Source organism: Chinchilla lanigera, unplaced genomic scaffold, assembly GCF_000276665.1.
Source record: "Chinchilla lanigera isolate Chin_1 unplaced genomic scaffold, ChiLan1.0 scaffold00089, whole genome shotgun sequence".
Lineage (NCBI taxonomy): Eukaryota > Metazoa > Chordata > Mammalia > Rodentia > Chinchillidae > Chinchilla > Chinchilla lanigera.
Genome location: NW_004955490.1, coordinates 4,068,505 through 4,094,469, shown reverse-complemented (window position 1 = coordinate 4,094,469; position 25,965 = coordinate 4,068,505). Strand labels below are relative to the sequence as shown.

At 36.0% G+C, this 25,965-nt stretch overlaps 1 protein-coding gene across 9 annotated transcripts in view; it reads left to right on the top strand.

Moving 5' to 3' along the window:
• Positions 1 to 24,604, top strand: part of Alg13 (ALG13, UDP-N-acetylglucosaminyltransferase subunit) — a 70,629-nt gene extending 46,025 nt beyond the window's left edge. For 7 of the 9 annotated variants that reach the window (XM_005404636.2, XM_013504530.1, XM_013504531.1 and 4 more), the window contains 8 exons: positions 2,354 to 2,383; positions 2,489 to 2,544; positions 5,752 to 5,823; positions 7,192 to 7,357; positions 10,792 to 10,971; positions 18,787 to 18,827; positions 21,092 to 21,266; positions 23,700 to 24,604. In XM_005404636.2, the coding sequence (XP_005404693.1) occupies positions 2,354 to 2,383; positions 2,489 to 2,544; positions 5,752 to 5,823; positions 7,192 to 7,357; positions 10,792 to 10,971; positions 18,787 to 18,827; positions 21,092 to 21,266; positions 23,700 to 23,965 (986 nt within the window). In that variant the 3' untranslated portion in view covers positions 23,966 to 24,604. The remainder of the gene's footprint in view (positions 1 to 2,353; positions 2,384 to 2,488; positions 2,545 to 5,751; positions 5,824 to 7,191; positions 7,358 to 10,791; positions 10,972 to 18,786; positions 18,828 to 21,091; positions 21,267 to 23,699) is intronic. The other 2 variants (XM_005404639.2, XM_013504532.1) reach the window with 2 other exon arrangements.
• The last annotated feature ends 1,361 nt before the right edge of the window (positions 24,605 to 25,965 follow it).

Below are 25,965 nucleotides of genomic sequence, written 5' to 3'. Positions count from 1 at the left end.
ACGGCAAAGCACCTACCTGGCAAGCGCAAGGTCATGAGTTCAGTTCCTGGTACCGGAGAAAAACAAAAAAAAAAAAAAAAAAAAAAAAAAAAAAAGAAATTGAGGTCAAAGGTACATTGTAAATGGCTGACGTCACATGCATGGTGAATAGCAAAAATAACATTTTTGTAATAACTTTTCAAGATAAAATTTATACACAATTTACCCATTTAAAATGTAGAATCTAGTGGTTTTTAGTATATTCAAATTTACATAACTATCATCAGCTTTAATATGAGGCATTTTTTATCATCCCAAAGAAAAACTCCATACCTATTAGCACCTGTTATTTACCTCCAACTCCCTATCCCCACCTTTCACCAGTCACCAATCTCTTTTGTGTCTCTATGGATTTGCGTATTCTGGACATTTCATGTAAATGGAGTCATATAGTATGTGGTCTTTTTGTGACTGGCAGAGATGGAATTTGGTCTTGGGTTTGTGTCTAGAACTGTACTTATATACCCTTAACAGTTTTGTTGGTGCTTCATCCTTTGACCCAACAGAAGGGCATGCTGAGTCCAGTGTGTCCCAGTGTGCTCACTGCTGTCTCCCAGAGCTTTTCTTGCTCAGAGTTTGTCTGGGATGCAGTGGGGTCAACGACTTCTCAGAAATGTAGAGGGGCATTCCCCATGGCCCTCTCTGGACCTTGTCCTTCCCACAGACAGATCCTACCCCTTCTGTCAGAGTTGCATCCCAGTTTTTACCACATAGGGTTGTTCTTTTGGTAGTGCCATGAAGTTCTGTATTGTTAAATTGAGCAAGTAAGTAGAGAGCTTCCCAGGTGGGAATGCATGGGTCAGTCTCATGTAATGCAAAGTGCTCAGAGTCCTCAAAGGTGGATGTCCTACCATGAAACACTCCATTGACCCCCTCACACACACACACAGCTGAGGGCTTGCCCTGGATCAGGGATGGGCAGTTTTGGGAACCCTGATACTCTAGGTCAGTCTTCTTGACTCTGTGGCTTTTTTATCCTGTGTGATCACAGGACACCAGACAAGACCATTCTGTGAATTTCCTGTTGCTGCTGTAACAAGTCACCACAGGCCTGGTGGTTTGAAATAGCAGAAGTGAAAAGCAAGCAGACGATTTTGTTACCTCACTATTGGGTGTATTTATTTTTACCATTTACTGTTTACACATTCTACTGAAACAATTCTGGGTCATGGAGTGGTTTCAGGAGGTATAAGGCATTCTGAATGACTTGACTTTATTAAAAATTGTCCTATTTTCATGTGATACTCGTTCTGCTAGTTATACAGAAAAAAATTTATTAGATCTTTCTAGGACTTTAATGGGAAGAAAAATTGTAGTACAAGAATGACATGGGAAAACTTTGCGTGCATATGCATATATACATATGCTTAAGGGTACTTGCCCTCTGTTCTTTTATTCAGATACCCCTTGTCTTTTCCTTTTAGCCCCTGTACATAGCTTCAGATATATTGTTTAGTTGTAGTGGTATATTTGAAAGAAACAAATCTTTGTTCTCACTTTTAATCCTATTGCCATCTGGAAGAGTTTCATGCCTTTGTGATTGATAAGTGATATGTGAGGTTTTATTTGGTGAAAAACTGTCCAACTGAAGATAGACTTTTATTTGCTTTTCAGTGATATGATGGTCTTTAATCAGAGTACTTCAGTCTGAGCTATCATTTGAGGAGAAATTGAGTTTACATATACAGTACTACTGTAACAGGCTGAACAGCAGATGAGCCTTGAGATAGCCCTTCATTGTCACCCTAAATAAACTATAGGTTATAGTCATTACTTCAGAGACACCATTTGAATGTTTGCTGTGTGCCAAGTAGTATCCTAAGTTAATTTTACTTCTGTAAAGCCTCTTCAAAGTCTTTGGGAGCTAGGTACTGTTATCTCTACTTTCCATGAAGAAATTGAGGTGGAAAGATTTATTTACCCAACGTTATAACAAACCATATTTCATATCTAGCTAATCCTACCTCTAGAGCCCATGTGCTTAGTTGTCCCCTTGTACCACCCATTCCCCTGGAAAAATTGGACACTGCTGGGTTTTACACCTCTGCCTGAACTCTTAATTGGGTTAAGGGCATTCTGAGAAGAAATGTGTATTGTACATAGCTAATCTTTGACTTCAATATGTGCTGACTAATCGGAAAATTCCAATTACTTTGAAAGATACATGCATTTTTTTTTTATTTTTATTTTTGGATGTTTGCAATTTAGTTTCTAAAATATTACATAAAACCTGAGAAAAATCAAGTGTTAGCCAGTTGGCTCTACTGAGCTAAAGTAACTAGTGTAAACACTTCTGTCTTGTCTTTTTTTTTAGGGAAACATGAAGAATATCTTTATACTTCAGGTTAGTGGGACGTAGATGTAATCTTACATTTGTCGTTGTTTATGGAATTTCAAGCTATAAAATAATGCTACATTTTTTTTACTTTACTTTGGCTATTTCCTATAGAACCAGACTACGAAACTTCAGGTATATATAGTACAACTGCATCTACAGCAAACTTGGTAAGTAGTTAATAATAGTAAACACTAGTAGCTCCTGTTAAGGAGCTACTAGTTAGCCCCACTAGGGTCTGTTCTAAAAGCTGTACATATAAATGTGTTTAAATCAAAACAGTCCTGTGATGTAATTAGTGTAATTCCCATTTTGTAGATGAAACTGAAACTAGTTAAGATCATACCCCTTTTATGAAATTAAATTTTTAGAACTATTCCTAATATGTGTTGGAATAAGAGGAAATTCAGACATTAATGATCTTTCAGAGAATATTAGAATTTTTATATCTGCCAGAATGGATCATTAATTGTACTCCCTATAACAAAAGTTTGCTTTTTGGTTATATTACATATCCAGTGGAGTGATCTGCAGGAGGACTCACTCAGCTACTTTGGCTGATGGAGACTCCATCTCTATGATTGCCAAGACAAGAAATAAGAGGTGGTAAATTGTACACTGGCTCTTACAGCTTTCACCACAGATGTCATTTGTCACTTCCTTCTCCATTTCATTGGGCCAGAGCAGGTCCCACTCAAGATGCTAACTTCTCTGTATCTGAAAGACAAAAGATTGGAAATAATGTTAGCAGTAAGAACTACAGTATTCAATTTGATCTCACTCCCATGGGCAGAAAACTGGTTTATTTTCTGCCCTAAAGGAGGCAACCTAAAAGTCTCACTTAAAGTAATCAAGCTCAAACCCAGGATCCCTTTGTAAAATGTAGAACTCTTTATATTGGGTCCATATGTGGCATCTCCTGATCTTGAGGCATAAACCCCAAAATGCAGATTTTTCCCACCCCCATCTTCAGATTTTCATTAGTAGAGCAGGGTATGAAAAATTGCCATAAAGTTATTACTTTATGTAGTAGAAGGGAGGAATATGGGAGAAACACAGTCATAAAACACAGTCATAATACTGTATGTAGCAATTCTGAGATCTTTATGACCATACACAATGAGGGCCACCAAGCTATACATGGAGACTGTTCTCTGGCTTATTGTTTGCTGGGGCTCTTGGTTACTCTTAACACCCTCCCTTTGTTGGTCATATTTGAAGTGTAGGTATTTGAGAATAATACTTCCTTGGTAACTGAATGGATTTCTTATCCTGCTTTTTAGAGATTAAGGGACCCAAGGATTGGTCTCTTTTACTTGAATGGTTTTAGTTCTGGCTCATGATTTTTTTGGCTGTGAGATTTAATTTTTTCAGATACTGTGCTTGATTTCTATTGGTTTCACATAGCAGTAGGCAGGCTGACAGTTCTTTTTACAGATTTTACTAATTAGATTTCCTATAATTCTTTGCTTTCGTATCCCTGTGTTCTTTCTACTTGATTGAAAGTGCCATGAGCCTATTGGCCATTGTTGTAAGAGCCATACCCTTTGGATACTCTCCTGAGGTATTTTGTCCAAATATAAGGGTTTCACTGTGTAAAATTTCCTTAGTTGGATTCTTGCTTTGAGACATCTTAAGGCACTCAGGAATTTTAACAGTTATTTGATTCATGCTGTGAGGCTGAGTTCTGATTTTTGTACTCAAAGCATTAACTGTATCTTGTACAGTTTAGGTTGAAATAATTGCCTCTTTAAGTCCCTGTATATAAGGATTCTATATTCCCTTTCATTTCTGCATACAAACTACTAATTGTGTCCCACACAAGTTTATCTGAAAAGACCTTGATATATTCTAATACTAGTCAAAACTTAATACAGCAGTAACTTTTATTTTTTAAACCACTTCCCCTATCACAGTCTTCTTCCTAGTTAGATTTTTGTTACAACAGCATCTTGCTTCTAAGATAGGTTATGCTGCATGAACAACCCACCAAAAGTTCTTGCGAATGTTACACATGTCTAGTACAAGTTGATAGAGGGCTTCTGTTCATCATAGTCACTCAGGCTGGGATGATGGACACATACTTTCACAATCACCTTAGCAGGGTGAAAGAAAAGGAACTGGAACATTGAGTATTGACATTTTGCCTGTATTTCATTGTCTAAACAGCTCTCATGGCCGTAAATCATTTCAGATGGAACTAAGCGGGGCATTCCTGCCATGTACATGGGAAACCAGAACCCAGGAGTGCTTTGTCACTGAGTTACATGCTTGGTCTTTTTTATTTTTTGAGACAGTTCTTACTAAGTTCTCAGGCTGGCCTCAAGCTTGCTATTCTACTGCCTCAGCCTTCCAGGTAGCTGGGATGATAGGCATGTTCCACCACACCTGACTTAAACTGAAATATTTGTGGAAAAACTTGAATAATTATCCTTATTCTCTTATTTATCTTAACTTTAGCTAGCAGCTTCATGGGCTAATTGTTTTTACTGTTAAACCAATACACGTTAGGAAAAAAAAGCTGGTATTTATTTCTTTCTCCCTTCTTTCTCCTTCCCTTCCCTTTTCTCTCTTAGAGAAACAGTGTTTTTCTCTACCCCACCACTGCTATTGTCATGTCACATGCTTTTTATACCATTTCTTGAAATAGCCATCCAAATGAAAAGGCAAGTAAAAATCTCAGCATTAGAGGAATGGAAGTGTGAACATTTTATATCTTCTATCCCTACAATTTTTCTTACATGTTCCTTTTTGTTCTGAATTTACTTTATACACACCTCAAATAGGTTTCAGTCTTCATGATAGGCTCCACTTCTACCCGTATTTAATTTCTGCTGCTATGGTTTTTGTTACCACAACAACCTCTGACGTATAAGTCTGAGCCTTTAAAATCACCTTCACACAAACACAAGGTCTTGAACCATTGGGAAATGGTATTTTGATCCTAGTTATATCTGTTACATCCTTTTTAGATAAAATATACCTGAACAACCTGTTAACCCACTGTTGTTCCTATCTACATCTTCAGGTAGAAGGCATTCTTTTAGCAAAATTATTATTGGTCCTACTGTGTTTGAAGCTTTTCAGGCAAAAGGCTACTGAGTAAATCTTTAAATTTCAGTCCTCAGTTGTATTTTAGTATCTCTACTGGGACTACAGTTAGATGGAAGAGGATCTCTGTAGACAGGTAACAAAGTAGTTACCTAAATCAGATACTAGAGTTAATACCTTTTGGAGCATTGTCTTAGTCACTTCCAATCTTGAATGATATCAGGAGATCACCTTATTTTTGGATGTTGAATCAAAGCAGGTAATTTATTGATGTATGGTTTGGTTTTGATTTCCCTTTATTCACCTATACTCTGTATCTATTAAAGTCTCTTCAGGATGGAAGATCATGTCCTATGTCTGCGCAGGACACAGTTACCTCATACAACTACCATCAGAAGGTACTCTTTGTAGTGTAACTAAGGAATCATTCACAAATTGTCTAAAAGAGGAAAATGAATTTTTTCATTTCTTTACTTGTATTTCCATGTTCCTTTAAGTATTACTGTTATCTGTGGTACCTGGCACAGTGATTAATAAATTCATTCAACAAAATTGATTAAGCATCTCCTGTGTTTCACACACTATTCGGTGTGCTCGCATTAGACTACTAAGTCCTTTGTCAACTTCTTTTTTTTTTTTTTTGTCAACTTCTTATATGAGTGAGTTAATACTAAATTACCTGTCAAGGCTAAAAGATATTTGAAACTGCAGCGTAAGATTATGTTGGTAAAGAGAAGAGATTGCAAAGAACATCTAGAACAGAGCTGTAGAACAGTTTGTGGATTGCTAAATTTTAGAAAATGGGCAGAAAAAAAATCAGTCAAGGAGAGAAGAAAAGCAGGAGAGTATAATATTAAGGTTCATGAAGAGGATGTTTCAAGGAGCAGTCAAGTGTCAGTGGTCACCAGAAGGTCAGGCAGTATAAGGATTAAGCAGTCTACTATGATTTATTGCCATGGAGACCACTGGTGACTTTGAATGCAGCTTCAGAGGACCAGAATAGATACCAGCCACACTACAGTGGGTGGTAAGGAAATGGAGGCTGAGGACAGTGTCATCATCAAATTGCATTTATTACCTCTATACTGGATGCTGTGGGAAAGTAGTCTGTCCCCCCGCCCCCATACCAGGAATCAAACTCATGACCTCATGCATGCCAGGCAGGTGCTGTGCTGCTGAGCTAAATCCCCAGCCCCAAACTTTTTTTTTTTTTTGGTACTAGGACTCGAACTCAGGACCTTGCACTTGCCAGGCAGGCGCTTATACCACTGAGCTATATCCCCAGCCTGTCTGTTCTTCTAATGAGCTTTGGCCTAAGCAAAAAGAAATTGGAGTTTTATGAAGTTAGAAAGATGCAAAGCACCTTTTCTATTTTTTAAAAAATGTGTTTACATAGGGAAATACATATACATGTAAAAATGAATATCTATTACAGATATTTGGAATAATGTGCAGGAATCTCAGAGATTACCTGCTTGGGGAGAAGGCAGCTCTGCAGATGAAGGACAGGGTTGGAGGGAGCCTTTTTGTTGTTCCACTTTAGTACTTTATTTTTGAATCGTATTAACAACAATACTAATAACTTAAAGCTCTCAAAGTAATCTGAGGTCCTTTCAAATAATTGTTCGATGTAGGGTTTACATAAAGATGGACTTTCAGTGTTTAGTTATCAAAACAGTATTTCCTGAAATTTAGGATCAGATAAGAAACTAATGCTGTTTGAGAAACCAAACTTAAAGAATTCTGAACTTTCTTCACACTTACAGATGATGGGAAATTCTGCAGTAATTGCAACTTCCTGTGCCAGTAATGTTCCAGCTCCAGTCTTACCTAACTGTGTAGCAGCTAATCAAGCTAGTGGTACTTCATCAGTTTCCTCACAGAATGCTATACAGCCACTATTTGTACCTCCTCCTACACAAGGTAGGCCTGGTAGGTTTTTTAGTGGTCACATACTTTGGAAGCCTCTTTTCCTATCCATGAGTATGTATGTGCAACTGTTCTGGTGATTAGATAGGATTCCTTTAATTTCTAGAATTAAGTTTATTTGACTTGTTCTGTTGAAAAAAGTCTATGAGATTTTGAGAGACAGGATTTTAACTTTTTTCTTATTAATTTGGCTCTGATAAGATTTTGTGTCTATCATTTGCTACCCCTGATTATTTAGAGGACTTGTAATAGTTTCTGAAACTATTAAGTTTTATAATATGAGAAATAACAGAGCTGTTTCTTTATAGAATGAACTTCTGAAAAACTTTCTATAAAATGTATTCCTATATAATGAATCCTTTGCGTTGTGAATGTTATAATAAAGAATAGTAGGCTGTAGAATTTAGATTAGAATCTTGGTGTTATGTGGTGAAGTTTTTTTTTTGTTGTTGTTGTTGTTGTTGTTGTTGTTGTTTGTTTTGGATATTAAATCCGAGGCCATTGCACTGAACTACATCCCTAGCCCTTTTTTATTTTTATTTTTATTTTTACTTTGAGACAGGGTCTCGCTAAGTTGCCAGGTTGGCCCAGGCTGGGCTCAAAACTTGTAATCCTTCTGCGTTAACCTCTTAAGTGCTAGGATTACAGGCGTGCATGACCACTCACAGCTTAGAATTCTTATTTCACAATTTGCTACCTGTGTAATCTTGCACAAGTTTTTGAACTTATCTATGTGCTTGAGAGTAATAGTACCAATTCATAAAGTAGTTGTGGAATTTTAACAATTTAATATATCGTAGAATTCTCAGCACAATTCTCTGAAGGTTGTGGCAAGAACAGTATAGATTTTCAATCTGAGTTCCCAAATAAAAATGCTAATTGCAAAACCAAAACCCATAGACAACATCTGTTAAAAAAATAGATAATATAGTATCCTCACAAATCCCCAAATTTAAGCATATAGTTTATGCGGGAGCAAGAAGGTAGAAACACCTAGGATGTTGCCTTACAGATCCAGGAATGGAAGAACTCTATTTAAAAGAGTTAATCAGAAATCACTGGAAAGTGAGGCAGCCCATTTGGAAGCAGCAGTGAGTGAATGAGGTAATTGGTAGAAGAACTGAAGGGCTTAGAGCAGGTTAACTCCTACGAATACTCAAAACTGACCCCCCAGGGCTGCCTTTTAGGGTAGTATTTTTTCTAGAGAGAGAATGCTGGGAATGAGTCAGAATTGATCAGAATGGGGGAAAGAGGAGGTTCATATTGAAGTTAGGACAGAAGAAAGCTAAGGAATTGTAAAGCACTCACGTTTTTGAACAGTCCACAAAAATTGTAAGAGGGCTCTACGAAGTCAGGAAAATGACCTTGTACCCCTCATTTGAAAAGTTCATGGAAAGTAATTTCACATAAAAGTAAACGTTAATGCTGATAGAAATTTTTCATTAGAAATGTCATTGTGGACCTTGGTTGTACTACTATATACTAATTGTAGAGCCAAGTATTGAGTGCTTCCAACAAAGATCTGAATTTAAAAATTCAAATGACAGTGAATCAAGTATTGAATGTCCCAGTTATGTGAAATCATTGGAAACTTACCTTTGAAATGCCAGATTTTTTTCTAAAATTGTATTCTGCCTTCATTTATTTTACATTTTGTTCTTTGAGTCACTTATGAACCTCATATATAGCTCTGTGTTGTTGAATTCAAGCACTTTTTTAGTTCTTTCTCATTCTTCCTAACCCTGCCAATTGCAGGGAAATACATTTATTTAATTTCCAGTAATTTTTTAGAAAATTTCACTTACATTTTTCTAAATTATTATCTTGACCTATAGCTGTTAAGCCTATGGAGTCTTGCATCTCTTGGCTTATTATAATAATAGCATTTACAAGGAATATAAGCTTAGATAGACTAACATCCAAATTTCTTTTACCTTTAATTCTCTTAAGCCTGTGAGTTTATTTAGCTATCTTTATGTCTAGTAGTTGGTTTTTACCTAGTGATCAGAATTACATTCTGCTATCTTCAACTGATTGGCTTTATTTCACTTGCTTTTTTAAAATGTGGTTTGAGTGAGGTCTAGTTTTAAAGAAATTAGAGATTTTTCAAAGTAATTTTGTAGAAAAATTTATAGATTTAGAGCACTGAGGATATTCTAAAAATTCTTCCACCCAGGTGTGGTGGCACGTGTTTGTAGTTCCAGCTACTCAAGAAGGTGAAACAAGAACAAAGCACTTTTGAGGCCAGCCGAGGTAATTTAGCAAGACTCTATCTCAAAAATAGATAGGGCTGGGAATGTAGTTCGGTGCTTCCTGGGTTGAATCAAAATAAAATTGTTTCATCACGTCCTAAAAAGTGTTGGTCAAGTTTCAGATCACCCTAAGACACAGATCTCATATTATTATTACCCTATAACTGTATAAACAAAACCAGGTGTGGTGATGTATGCCTGTAATTCCATCTACTTTTTAGGCTGAGGAGGAGAATCACAAATTTGAGGCTAGCCTGGTCAACTTAGTAAGACCCTTTCTGACATTTTTTTAAAGAGGGGTGGCACTGGATGTGTAGCTCAGTGGTAGAACATACCTGAGGTCCATCCCTAGTGCTACCAAAAACAGCATAGATGACTATATTATTAGTATTTATCAGTGAATGAAAACACTGTGTATTACTTTTTGTTAAATGACCAAAATAATAAATTCAGCTAGTGTTGACTGCTGCTGTATTAAACTCTCAATATGTTAAGACTGTAAATTTAACCTTTTATTAAATTAAGAGAGGGAACTTTCTATACTTACTAGGGTTAAAATGATTGTACAGATGACGTACAGATGAAATTTCACACTTAAATATTTAAATTGGCTAAAATGATTTAGTTAAACATGAGGGGTTGCAGCATTCATCGTTCATCAGAAAGGTCAACAAATTTAAGTGACATATATGTATGTATAAGTATTTTTGCTCAGTTCAGTATTTATACATGTTTATATTTTTATTTATTAAAAACTGTGAAACTCCTGAGTATTGTTTTTAATTTATAGTTAGCAAGTATAGGAAGTTAAGGGGATAAAATACTGTATCTAGCCTGCTTTGTTCAGATTTTGTATCTCCTTAGAAATGCAATTGTCTAATTTAGATTTCCTTACATTTCTCAAATGTTACCAGTAGAATCTTTCAAGGACTGCCAAAAATCTGTGATCATTGTGATTTAGTTCATCTCTTACTAACTTGTGCACCTTGAGGTTTGACTCACAGATTGCTGAAAACATCTTTAATTTGCATTGGGTATTGAGCTAAGTGACCTTCTGTGTTTTTAAGTCAAGCCATGAGAATTGAGCTCTTTGATCATATTCAGTACATGAGAGGAGTAGATGAGCTGCTGCTTATAAGGTGTTGCATTTGTACATTGCTACTTTATGTTTTGTTTCTTTGTTAGTGATTGCTTCACCATGTTATCAGTACCAAGCTGCTGCTGGTCCTGCTGGTGCAACTCCTCTCCCACCACCACCTCCACCACCACCACCTCCACCTCCCTTTGAGGTAGAAGAAGCTTCAAACTTGCCACCACAACCTCCACCTTATTCCTGTGATCCAAATGGCAGTGATCTGCCTCAAGGTAAGCAGATGATTGAGACTTGGTCAGGGTTATTGAGTTCTGAGGTTTTTATATTAATTTTTGAACATATTTCTTTGGTTGGCCAGTAGGTGGGTGGGGAGCCAAATGGAAATTGACTTCAGAGCACAGTGTTAGGTAAGGAAAGGAGGAATAGAAAGCTGAAAGTTAAGGATATCTTCTGTATAATCATGTGAATAGTTGAGTTGATTCCTGCTGGTATTTTTTTCTTCTTCTTTTGGTAACTACATATCTGAAGAGAAGATTGTCTGCGATTCTCAACTCTTCCTTGAAAAGCATTAGTGCCAAAATTCTATTTCTTAAATGCTTTTCACAATCATACAATAGTTTTGCAGTCTTCTATATTTGAGATAACAACTGAATTTTATTTTTTCTTAGTTTGATTAAGTTTAGTTCATCTCTTACTAACTGGTGAATCTTGGGATTTGACTCACAGATTGCTGAAAACATCTTTAATTTGCATTGGCTATCGAGCTAAGTGACCCTCCATGTTTTGTTGGCACAGTTTAGGTATACATAATGACCACATTCATTTTATGGAATTTGTATTTGTACATGATATATCTTGATTCTTCTTTTTTCCCCAATTCCTGTCCCCTCCCTTCAAACCCCCTTCCTCTCCCTGTTCACAAAGCTGTGTGCATTTTATCCTTCTTTTCTCATCTTTTCCCTTCTTTCCTTTCCCCTTTGCCCCTCCCTAGTTTCCTTTTCTGTTTGGACAGTTTCTTTCTATTTCACACTATTTACTGTACAAACTTCAAATGCACTCAGCCACCTGATCTTTGTCAAAGGGGCCAAGCACTTGCACTAGAAGAAAGACAGCCTCTTAAATGGTGCTGGAAAAGCTAGCTTTCCACGTGCAGAAAACAACTGAACTTTAAAGATTCGGATAGGCTTTCAAGGGCTTTGATGTGCTTTAAATTTCAGCTTTGTGCTCTTATTTCTAAGGAGTGATTTTCCTTTGGATGTTATGTGTTCAGTTTGGCAGTATTGCTCAAAAGCTAATTGTAGTTGAGAGTTGTTTGTAGCTTATTTATATTTTCTTGACTATCGCATTTTCTTGATTTTTCTACCTGCTTTCTCTATTCTGTTTTTTTCCAGCCCCTAAGGTAGTCATCAGGATGTTTTCCAACTCCATCCTGTTCTTTCTGTCTACTGTAAAATTTCATTATTATATCTGTAGAGTTGATACTAAGATCTGCTCTCGGTTTCAGAAGTTTATTTATCTTTAGCTATTTGCTAAACATTTTTAACTTCCCTAGACCAAGCCCCATGAGCTCATGAGTGGATGAATGCACTGATGAGTGTAGCATCCCCATGATCAAATCACCTTCCAAATACACCACCTCTGAAGACATGAAACTTTGCGGGGGGCATTTTAGGTCTAAACTATAACAATTTTTGTGTCAGTGAAAATCAAAATAAAGTTTAAGAATTTTATACATGTTAACCTAAGGCTCGGTAGTTTCTCTTTTTGATGTAGGATTCACATATAATGAAAAGCAGAAAACTTAGATGAACACTTGCTGCGTTTTAACAAATACATGAATGCACCAAATCTTTATGAAGATAATAAAACATCACCATTATTTCACAAGTTTCTCTAAGCCTCTTTCCAGGTGACCCATCCACATTTCAACCCAGGAAAGGGCTGGGGATTTAGCTCAATGGTAATGCGCCTGCCTGGCAAGTACGAGGTCGTGAGTTCAATTCCCAGTACTGGAAAAAAAAAAAAAATTTAGGGGCTGGGGATTTAGCTCAGCGGCACAGCGCCTCCCTGGCAAGCGGAAGGTCGTGAGTTTTCAATTCCTGGTAACGGAAAAAAAAAAAACAACAAAAAAAAAACAGGAAAAGCCATGTTCCGATTTAAAAGTCTGCTGTAGATTAGTTTTACCTGTTGTACAGTATGAAGGCTCCTCAGGCGCTGCATAGTATTTTTAAGATGCATCCGTGTTGTATCATTAGTCTATTTGCTTTCATTTCTGATTAGTATTTCATTTTATGAATATTCTATAGTTTATTCATACTCCTATTGATAGATACCTGGGCTCTTTCCAGTTTGGGGCCATTATGAGTAAAACTGCCTCCCAGAAGTCTTTGTGAACATGTTTTAATTTTCCATAAGCAAGTATCTGACAGTGGAATTGCTGAGTCATAGAAATATATGTTTATTTTTGTAAGAAACTGCCAAACATTTTTCCAAAGTTGTACCATTTTGGATCCACATTAACATTACATGAGAATTTCAGTTGTTTCTCATGTTCCCTAACATTTAGTGTTGTCCCTTTTTAGCCATTTGATGATTGGTAGTCACTTTAAAAGTAAGACACTTATTTTAAAGAGCACCTATCTAGTCACAGAAAAATTGAGAGGAATGTGCTGAGAATTTACATATTCCACCTATCATAATATGTGTATAGCCTCATGTGTTATCAACATCCCTGTGTAGAGTGGTATATTTGTTACAGTTCATGAACTTGGGTTGTGACACATCGTCACCCAAAGACCATAATTTAGAGTTCACACTCCCTATTATACATTTCATGGGTTTGGACAAATATATAATATGTGTCCTCCATTATAGTATTATATAGTATTTTCTGCCCTAAAAATCTTCTGTGTTCCAAATATTCATACCACCTCCACACTGGCATCTTGTTACTCTTCCCACAGTTTTGACTTTTCCAGAATACCATACCATTGTGATCGTACGGACTGTAGCCTTTTCAGGTAGTTTCTTTCACGTAGTGATACTCATGCTGTATGTCTTTTATGGGTTGTGAGCTTAGTTCTTATTTTTTTGTTTTGTTTGGTTTTTGTGGGTACCAGGAATCGAACTCAGGACCTCGCTCTTGCCAGGAAGGCACTGTGAGCTTAGTTCTTTTGAATACTGAATAATAATCCACAGTAGATGTACCAGTTTATATACCCATTCACCTCTTGAAGGCTATCTTTGACATTTGCAACTTTGGATAATGGTAAAGCTACTGTAAACATCCAAGTGCAAGTTTTCATATAGAAATACATGTTTAACTTTTTTTAGTAAATATAAAATAATTTGATTGCTGAGTCAAATGGTAAGAATGTTTAATTTTGTAAGAAACTGCCAAATTGTCTTCCAGACAAATGATACCATTTTGCATCCCCAAGATCAGTGAATGAGAATTAATGTTACTCCACATATATGCCCTCAGTTTGATGTTACCAGTATTCTGGATTTTTGGGCATTCTGAGTGTAATGGTGTCCCATTGTTTTAACCTGCATTTCCGTTATGTCATATGTTGTATAGCATCTTTTCATATGTATCTTTTCCATCTGTATATCTTTTGGGTGAGGTATCTGATGTCTTTGGCTTATATGTAAATCAAATTGATTTCTTACTGAATTTTTGAGAATTTTATATATTTTGGATAACAGCTTATCAAATATGTATCTTTGACACATACTCACTCCCAGTCTGTAGTTTTTCATTCTTCGAATGCATCTTTCACAAAACAGATGTTTTTAACTTTAATGGAGTGTACTTAATTATTTCTTTCATAGATCATACCTATGATGTTGCATCTAAAAGTCATCCCTAAAGTTTGATGCGGTGGTAGGTGATGGCTATAATCCCAGCACTCTGAGAAGATGAAGCAGGAAGATCATAAATTTGAGCCCAGACTATGTAACTTAATGACTTAATGAGACCCTGTCTCAAAAACTTTTAAAATTAATTTTATTGGGATATTTTTGATACAGTGGTCACATTCATCACAGGGAGTTTGTACCTGTACATAATATAGCCTTTTTTTTTTTTCTTCTGGTACCAGAAATCGACTTTGAGCTTGCTAGGCAGGCACTGTGCCGCTAAGCTGTATCTCTGACCCTGTGCATAATACATTTTGATTCTTCTCTTTTTCCCCCATTCTCCTTCCCTGTCTTCAACCCTTCTTCCCCTCATTTACAAAAACTTCGTTTCTATTTTTTTCCTTCCATTGTTATTTCCTTTTCCCTTCCTTCCCTCCTCCCTGCCCTTCCCATCTGAACATTTTTTTCCTACTTCCCAATATATATCATCCATTTTGGTTCTTGTTTATCCTTTTGGTGTTTCACACCAGAGGAAAAAAAATGCAGTGTCCAAAATTTAAAAAGGGCTGGGGATGTAGCTCAGTGTGACAGCTTTGGGTTCAATCTGGAATACTTCAAAAATAAAAGTAAAATGTAAAAATTTATCTCCAAATCAAGGTCATTTAGATTTTCCTCCTATATTATCTTTTGGGAGTTGTATAGCTCTGGATTATGTGTTTAGATCCATGGTACATTTTGAAGGAACTTTTGTGAAGGGTATAAAGTGTATGTGTTAGATTCAGTTTTTTGTGTATGGATGACTAGGTGCTTGAGTTTGTTTTTCATGTTTATTGGGTATTTGCATATTTTTTATAGAAGGTTAACATTTGGCTTTTTTATTGAGTTACTTGAGTTGTAGAATTTCTTTACATATTCTGAGTACTAGTCTTTTTTCAGGGTATGGTTTGTGTATAGGTTCTGCTGGTGCGTGTCATCTGTTTTCTTTATGGTGTTTTTGATAAGCAGAGGATTTTAATTGCAATGAAATCTGATTTTTTGTTTATCACTGTCATGATCTAAGAAACTTTTGCCTACCCCGAGTTACAGTATCTGGTACTGGGAAATAAACCAAGGGCCTTCCCACAGAGCTATATTCCTAGCTTTTTTTTCTTTTTTCTGAAACAGTCTCACTGAGTTGCTAAGTTGCCCAGGCTAGTTTTAAGCATCAGTCCTTCTGCCTTAGCCTCCCAAGGTAAAGTTGTTCTATTTTTCCCTCTAATGAATAGCTAACATTTCAGAACTACTCTTTGCAAGAAAGATTTTCCTTTTCTCATTGGATTGCTTTAGTATTTTGGTCAAAAGTTCAGTGAATATTTAGCATGCTTCTCAATTTCTGAGCTACCATCTGTAGGGTTGATTTTTTTTTTTTTTCAAACCGTATACTAGTGTCACACTTTTTTTTCTTTTTTTTTTGGTTTTTCTCTGGTACCGGGAACCGAACTCACGACCTTGCGCTTGCCAGGCAGGCGCTTTGCCGCTGAGCTAAATCCCCAGCCCCTGTGTCACACTTTTTATAAGTTTCAAAGTCAGGTGGTTTAACTTACATACCTGTAAGTTAGCCAACATCATTTTCTTTCTGGATGATTATTTTAACTATTCTGTAATTTACATTCCCATTTGATTGTCAGTTTTTTAGCCCCTCCCCCCAGAAAACCTGAGAATTTGGGGTTACATGGAATTTATAGCCCAGTTTCTAGAGAATCGCCATTTTAATGGTATTATCTCTTTGAATCCATGAATATAGTATCATACTGGTGTATTTAGGCCTTATCTTGTCTCTTATCATTTTATTTTTGGTAAAGTGGTCTTCTACATCTTTGGTAAATACATTCCTGTGTATGTGGGGTATTGGTGCTGTAGTAAATAGAATATTAACTTTAATTTTCCCATTTTGCCCTGGTATATAAAAACATTGATTTGTGTGTATTAAACTTGGCTGATTTATTAGTAATGTATCTTTAGCCAGGCATGTTGGCACATGGCAGTAACCCCAGACTCAGGGTTCTGAGGAAGGAGGTTCACCAGTTTAAGCTTAGCCTGAGGGACTTAGCCAGACCTTGTCTCAAAATTTAAAAAAGAGTTGATGGTAGCTCAGTGCAAAAAGTCTGGGTGAGCCCCAGTACCCACCCCCAAAGAGGTTTCTAGAGGGTTTTTTAAAAATATCCACTGTCTCCTTTATAGATCATGCCTTTACCCAACTTATCCCTGAATAGTCAGAGTAGGTTCTCAATTTTTCTTTCTGCTCAGGAGGCTGTACCACTTTGTATCACTTCCTAGCTCATAACTCTTCAATGATTTTTACAGTACTGTAGAGCACAGCAGATTAAGTATGACATTTATGAATTTGTGCAATCTAGCCTATCCCAACCTTCTGTTTTATGTGAACTTTGTGCACCTGATTGTATACTCCTAAATTTTTTCTGGTATGAGTTTACTCAAATTGTCTCCATTCATTCTTCTAACTTCCTTTTAACCTCCCCCTACAGGTACCCTGTACCCATCAGTAGTTCCTGTTCATGCCTCCCAACCTTAGGAGCCACTATCCTCTATTCTATAAATTGGCCTATTCTAGACATCCTACATAAATGGAATCATAACAATATGTAGTCTTTTATGCCTGACTTCCTTCACCTAGCAATTTTCAAGCTACTGTAAATCCATGTTGTAGCATGTATCAGTACTTAACTCTTTTTTAAAGCTGAATTTTCATTTTTACACACACACACACACATATATATATATACACACACATATACATACACATACATACACACCAAGGAGTACAGTCCCATGCCAATATGAATATACTGACTCCCTGCTCTTAATATGTTATAGCTTGAGCCTTAGGCTTTACACTCTATTCTCACATAATAGTCAAACTATAAGCTGATGGGGGTGGATCAGGTACTGGGAAATGAACCCAGGGCCTTCCCACAGAGCTATATTCCTACCTTTTTTTCTTTTTTTTTGAAACAGTCTCACTGAGTTACTAAGTTGCCCAGGCTAGGTTTAAGCTTCAATCCTTCTGCCTTAGCCTCCTAGGTATACAGGTGTATACCACCATGTCTGGCCAAGCTAATTCTTTTAAAATGATAGTAAATATATTTGTATGGGGAGATTACAACTTTAAGAAATGGAGTTTTCTGACAATTCATGTTACATTACTAATCAATAAGAATGTTTATGGATCCCACATCAGTCAATAAAAGTATATTTAGAAATAGAATGCTAAGAACAATGCTGAGAGTATAGCTCAGTGGTAGAGTGTATATTTAGTACATCAGAGGTCCTGGAATCAGTTGCCTCCCACCCACAGACAACACATCCCAAGGATGCTAGGAACATTCCCTCTTCTCCCATATATCATTCATTCATTCATTGTGGTACTGGAGGTTAAACCCAGGACCTTCTTACTAAGCTGCCACACCAGCCCTTTTTGTATTTTTGGTTTCCTTTTAATTTGTAATTTGAGAGAGGGCTTAACTAATTCACTAAATTGCTTGTGCTGGGCTTGAACTTGTAATCCTCCTGCCTCAGCTTCCTGGAGTACTGGGATTATAGGTGTTTGCCACCATACTAGGTTTTATTTATGAAATATTTTTAATTAAGTCCTATAATGTCTGGAGAAATTTTATCAACTTAGGATATAATTCATTTTGAGTTTCCTTGCTAATTGTCCCATCTCTTCAGGGTTCTACTGGTGATGTACTAGTCCTTGACAAATAAAAACGAATGAATTGTTTCATATTGTAATAGCTATCTCAGCACGCATCACTAATTCTATTATTAATAGAGCATTAATTTGTACTGAAATCCAAAAGGATGCTTATATTCTAGAGTTATAATGCAGGAAAACCTTGGGATAAGCAAGAAAGTGCCTTTACAGGTTCTTCCTAAATATTCAGAGTGGTTTTCTTGTAGCAACTACCTAATACTAAGAATGTAAATAAAATTTGTATTTGATGGTTAAACTGTGTACCAGAAAATGATCTTATGTAATGATAGGTGAATGGTCGTTTAGTATAAGGTAAAACTGAGGATTGTGTCAATGTAAAACTGAGGATTGTGTCAATGTGGGAAGACTGTGTTTATGTCTACTTTGAGAATGCTCAGAGTGAAAGCTTCTAAATGATAATTGTGATTGCCTTTATTACTCTGTCCCTGAATTAAATTTTTTTTCATTTTAGATACAAAAGTTCTGCAGTACTATTTCAATCTGGGATTGCAGGTAAGAATGTTAGAACTGCTTTGATATATACTCTATATTCAAAATATAAACTGTTTTGAAAAATAAGACTCTTGAAATTTATGTGTTTATTTCTCCTACACGGGGGACTGAGCCCAGTACCTTCACACTGAACTACAACCTCAGGCCTTTTTGATTTTTTGAGATAGGGTCTCATTAAGTGACTAAGCTGCCTAGACTGGGTCCAGACTTGCAGTCCTCCTGCCTTATCCTCAGAGTACTGAGATAGGCGTGCACCGCCATGCCTGATTTCTTGAACATTAAAGGCTAAGAATACTGGGAGGGGTCTAAATTTTATTTCTAAGAGATCTGTAAAGATGAGATAGGTCAGTTTTATACTTTAGCCTCTCAGTTCTTCAGTTCTTAGTATAAAATAGTTGAATTGAGGAAAGTGAGGGGCTGAACTCTTAAGCGGCACGTCTTTAGCATATAGTAGGTTACCCCTCCTATTTAACATTCTGTACCAGTCCTTCACTGTGTTACATACTCAGAACGAATGGTTAATTTATCCTATGTATTTAAAATGTGTTTATGGTTATTTCTGCATTTGATACGTAAAGTAATCAGACTAATTCAAAGATACTTAAAAGCTGTATGTTTAAACCACTTATATATTCAAAGGTGTTTGCCAAACACTGATTTTCATCTCTCCTCTGAATTGTACAAGTGGTTGCTAAATATCTTGATATCACTGAACAGTGTCTCTGGTTTGAAGTGAAAGCTCTTTTACTATTTAGGCATCAATTTTCCTCTCAAACACACTTTCTAGTACAGGAAGATGGCATGTTCACTAAGAAGAGGTGGTATATCTTAAGATTTGGCAGATGATAAGAAACTATACAGTTTCCTGGACAATGCTCAGATAGTTTATATCTCCAGACACTAATTTCCCTAAAACTTTAGACATATTACCAGAAAACTGTCTTCCCCAAGTAGTTCACATCTATAAATTGAGAGTAGTAGAGTAGGTTTTTGTTCTTTTCAGACTATTTTTCTTAAATTGCTTTCTCCTTTGGTTGTGTTAGTTTATTATAGTCCTATGTGGAAACTTGGTTGCTTGTTCCAGAAGTCTGGCATTTAAACAACTCTTCTAAACCAGGTGCAGTGGCACATGCTTATAATCCCAGTTACTCGGGAGGCTGAGGCGGTATTGCAAGTTCAAGGCTAGCGTAGGCAATTTAATGAGACACTTTCTTAAATGAAGTTTTACAAAAGTGCTAGGGATATTACTCAGTGGTAGAGAACCCCTGTGTTCGATCCTCAGTGCCACTTAAAAAAAATTCTCTTATCCATGCCTGATGACACACACCTATAATCCTAGCTTCTCTGGAAGTTGAGGCAAGAGAATCACACATCTGAGCCCAGCCTGGGTAACTTAGTTTTTGTCTCAAAATTTTAAGAATTGAAAGCACTAGGATGTAGCTCAGTGGTAAAAGTGCTTCTGGGTTCAATCCTGCAGTTAGAAAAGAGAAAAGAAAGAAGTAGTTGAGAGCAGTGGCATATACATGTAATCCCAGCTACTTGGAAGGCTGAAATAAGAGGGTCACTTCAGCCTAGAATTTGAGAACAGCTTGGCAACATGGTGTGACCCCACCCCAATTTTTTTCTAATTTTAACATGGAAATACCAGGAAATACAGAAGAGCTATTTTTAGTACTTTTATATTAAAAGTAGTAATGTTCACTTTAATACATTTAGGGAACACTAAGGTAGAAAGAAAACCAAATCACCACTATATTTTGATATATTTACTTAGTTTTTGATTTTTATTTTATAAAATACAGGTTGCACTACATAATTTTGTATTCATTTAACTTAATATGTTTTTTTAAAAGTATTTGAAAGTACAATTTTTTGCCTGTGTAGTATGTAGTATTGCATCATGGATATATAGTAATTGATTCACCCAGTTCCCTGTTGTTGAATACTTAGGCTGTTCAGCGGTTTTTGTTTTAAAAATAATATTACAGAGACATCTTTGTATTCAGGTCTCTGTGTATATCTTTGATTTCCTTGGTACACTTTCCTAAAAGAATTAGTAGGTCCAAAATATGAGTATAGATGCTACCAAAGACAGTAAGCTATTATAATAGAGAACATACTTTCTAAATGGCAGATCTTACCACACCTGAAAATTGTGGTCTAATATATTTAAGGAACTATACCACTTTAAGAATAATGAACAGTAAAGTTTTGGTGTTCTTTTGTTTTGTTTTTTTGGTGGCTTTTGCCATTTCTTGCTCCAGTGCTATCACCACAACTATTGGCAGTCTATGGGCTATGTGCCACAGATGCAGCAGCCTCATACAGAGAATTACCCAGTCTATACCGAGCCACCTCCTCTAGTAGACCAAAGTGTTCCTCACTTGTACAGTGAGGTAGTGAGAGCAGATGGTGCACAGACAGATGCATCAGCGAGTGGTGAGTATGTAATGAGATTGCCAGCAAAAGGAAAAATTGGATTATTTTATTGTGTAGAATTTAATTATGGTCCTCAAATGTTTCATTAGATCCCTATATTTACACCAGCTGTTCCGAACACATGATATGTGGACCCTTTGGGGGTACCTGACAGCCTTTCAGGAGATTCATGAGGCCAAAAATATTCACAGTAGTACTGAGGTTGTTTGTCCCTGTATTCAGAGTATAAAAGTCAGTGGTAGGCAAAACTTCAGGCACCTAAGTACATACCAAGATATTAGTACCAAATTCTACTAGTGATTAGTCTTTCTCATCAACAGGCTGTTGGTACAAAAACGCCAATTTAATTTCTTCCTGTGTTTCATCACAGATGTTCTTATTTTTACTAAATCTCTATCCTTAATTATATTTAATATTCTTTGTCACAAAATGGGAACTATTCATAAAATACCTGTATACTGAATGAAGTATAATGTTTAAGGAAAAGGACTTGTGGTATTGATTTATTAGCTCTCAGCTAGCTGACATTTTTCATGAATCACATTGTTTTCTTAAAAGAATGATAGATCAGACTGTGTTGATCTGGTTGACATTTTTTCAAATGAATAAAGTAAGCCTGTCACTTAAAGAAAAACAAATGGTAGTTTTTGTTGTCAAAGAAAATTCCAATTTTCAGAAAAAAGCTAGAGATTTGGGAAACTTGGATCTTCCATCATGTGCTTGAGAGCTTTCCATTAAGTAAAATCCTTCTAATATAACTGGAGCTATTAGTGAACGTAGTTTCTCAAATTGTGTAAAGAGATGTATTTACATCTGGAAGATCTACATTACTAAGTGAAGTAATAGTTTCCCAGTTACAAATGCAGGATGTTACTTGTGCCTGATGGTGCAAAAGAGCTAGCTAAAGTGAAAGATAAAACAATGGATTTTAATACAACAGAATATAAAAAGTCCATGTTGCTACTCATCTTTGAGAATGTACCATTTATGTATTTAAGGTACAGCATCAAAGAATATCTACAATTACCTGAAATGCCTTGTTACTGAAAGACTTCTTTTTCCCAGCTACACATCTATGTGAGGGGAGAGTTCTTCATATACTTACTTAAACATACAATAGATTAAGTACAGAATTCATATGAGAATCTGCCTGGTTTCTGTTACAGTAGAAATTTTCACTAGAACAGTGACACTCTTCCTCACAGTTTTATTTTAGAGAATTTTTTTTAATAAAAATTTCATTTTTGTTAACATGAAGTTGACTTTTTTATATAAATTAGTAAATATGTTAAACTTTCTCACTTAAATTCCTAGTACAGTAAATACTTATATCCGTTGCCCACAATGAAACTATTTGGGATTTTCAGTTTTTAGAAGTGTAAAGTGATCCTGAGATCAAAATATTTGAGAGCCACTATGTTAGACCATAAGAATGGTGGTTGTGTAAGTTCAAAATATAATAAGCATTTTGGGGGGAATAGAATAGGATTTTTGGACAGCCCGAATCAGCAGGAAGTGGAAAGAATTACGTGAATTAACCAAGTTTGTTTCACATGGCAGCACTCCTCAATAATTGAGATCTTGGCTAAGTTACTTAACCTTCTTTTGCCAGATTTTCTGTAAAATGACTTGTGAGGGTTGTTACAAGAATTATTTGACACCTTATGTGTATGTGTACTGGGTCTTGTACATACTGGGAATGTTGATTTCTTTTTTCTCTTCCTTTTTTAAAGCACATTAACAGTTTTGAAATATTATTAGCACTAGAGAATCTTATTTATCCCTAGTGTGCTGGTACAATGTGACTTATGGTAATAAAGTGTCAACCTTATTTGCATTTTTGTACAATGTACCTTTTATACAGCTATTTTTAATAGCAGTAAACCATGGAGCAGTGACAGTCTTAATTTTACAGAGTGATCAAAACTAAATTAGCCTAAATAATGAAAAATTCCTTTTTGTCTAATATGTATAGTCACTGTAGCAAGATTAGAACAGCCTTGTCATGATAAAAGTGCTACAAAATTAAAATGATGATAGTATCTCAGTGATATTTGTGAGAAGATATTCTTAGGATGCTCTTTGGAACTATACCTTCAAGTATAGACTAAACTGTATAGGCACCTGATTTTTTTCAGTGCTCAAGTAGTACAAAATCATTGTTATGTGTAATTTTTTTTAATTTAGAAGTTTTCATGTAATCTTTTGGTAGCCTGTTTTAGACACTATATATAAAATACTTTGCTACAATACTTTGCCTGTTTTAGACACTATATATAAAATACTTTGCTATATATAAAATACTTTGTTTTGATGTTTCTCAGGTTAATGATAGGTAATTTTCACTTGTATGAACACACATTTATGTTGCATGGGGTTCTCTTGCAATGAATTTTTGTGTGTAAAGTGTACTGTATACATGCTTTGTTTCAGGTACTTTTCCAAATTCTGACTCTGCATCTATCCCTCATGGACCAGTCTATTATCCAGTAATGTCAGATCCCTATGGGCAGCCACCAGTACCAAGTTTTGATTCCTGCCTTCCTGTTGGGCCAGATTATTCCTGTGTTGCACCCTGTCATCCAGTTAGCACAGCATATGGTGGTTCTTCTCAGATTCATGGTGCTTTAAATCCTGGGCAAGTTGGTTATATTACTTCACCTCCTTCATCATCTCATTACTTACCTCAGAATATGTAAGATTCAGCAATATGGAGTATTGTTGCACTGCCATTTTCTTGCTGTTTTGGTTTTTAAAGTTTTTTATGTTTGTGTTTAAGTGATTTAGGTGGCAGGAGTCATTACTATTGTATGTGCCTTTAAGATTGTCTTATCTTTTCATTTAAAATACTCCTTTAAAGGAATACTGCTTTGGGCTATGAATGAGGAAATTAAGATGGTTATACAACTAGCCCCATACTGAGCATATTTGGTTGTATTCAGTTGTTTTCCTGTAAACCAGCTTGTCATCTTTGTATTAGGTGATAGTGCCAATTGAAATAAATCATACAAACTATTTCCCTGGCTCAGAAATCATTCAACATACTAAACTGTTAAAAATTGTAATATCCACTTCTCTTGAAAGTAATACAACAGAATCAAGAGCCTTTGCTTCTGGGTAACTTCATGTTAAATAAGAGCTCTTCAGGTTTCTTAACAATTGTATGACCTGAGTTGTGTTCTATGATATTCATCAGTTTTGAAGTCATATGGTGCTCTACCTTAGATTTATCCCATATCCTATTGTTTAATACTGGATTTATGTAACGTCTACTGCACAGTATTGAATTGGTATCCTTTGCACAGTTAGCAGTAAATAAAAACTAGCATTTAAAATTACCAAAACGAGTGTGATTTTCTTTTTTTTTGCTTTTTCATGGCAGCAGAGAGTGTACCAGATATTTGATTATTTCGGTGTTTTTCTCTGGCATTTTGGTTGCAGAAGAATGTGAGTTTATAGCTTTAACATGGTGGGGGTAGGGGTAGTTGTAGGGCCACTTGAAATGTTATTTACTCTCAGGTCAGATACATACTACCGTATCTAGCTGTTTTCTCCTGAGAATGTTCCTTTTAAAGTCACTTGGTTTTAGCTGTGCAAGGTGGTGCGTGCCTCAGCACTTGGGGGACTGAAGCAGGAGGGAGGATCGCTGCAAGTTCGAGGCCAGTCTGAACTACATGGTGAGGTCAAGTCCAGCCTAAACACCATAGTGAGATCCTGTCTCAAAACACCAAAAACATAAGCCACAAAATACATGTGGGACCCCTCCATATGGAAATTTCAATGTAGACTTTCTCATTTTCCTATATTCCCAATAGTTGTCCTATCTCACAGATTTTTTGTTTTTAGACTTACATCTCAAGGTGTGGCTTGTCTCTAAATTTCTGTAAGACACATTTCCTCAGCCCTTTTTGCCTTCTCCCTTTCATCTATCCAAAGACCACAAGATCTATATTAATCATTTATCCTCCGAGGAATAATTTGTTCAGAATGTTTTGTCATATCTCACAAATATTTTTAATAAATGTTTTTTGGTTGCCACAAAACTGATTTATGACTATAGTCTTCTTAAAATGTTATACAGTGGTACCTCAGTTTATGAGCGCTTTGTTTACAAACTGCATCGGATAACAAACATGATGTGGCCATCTTTCACAAACACAAATGTAACCATCTTTCCTAAAATTGTAAAACAAAGTAAGTTCATGAACTGAGGTACCACTGTATATACTTACGAATCAGTCTGTACTTTCACCCCTGCAGCCACACTCCAAGTAAAAAGAACTACTTGAGACACTGGGCCTTGCATTTGAACCAATATTGTACTTGAGGTGGTGGAATCCATTGCAAAGAATCTCTTCTCTTCATTGTCCTATTCTCAAGGTTATTGATCAAAACCAGTATACTACTTAAAGCGTTCTACTTCATAATAAGGCATAGTACTGGTTGGGGCTTCTGGTTTTTAAAATATTGCTCTGTAATCTGGTAATTGACAACTTTAGTAAAGAAAGATGGATGGCAGTATACTGATCTTAGAGCACCCTAACTCTTTAACGTTTTATCTGTTTCTCTGCAAACCTCTTGGTTTAATTTCAGCAGCCTACAGTCAAGCTTATAACATACAGCAACCCTTCTCCAGGATTTTTTAATGTACTAACACTTCTGAAGTATACTTAATTTACAGCAAATGATTTCCTCTATC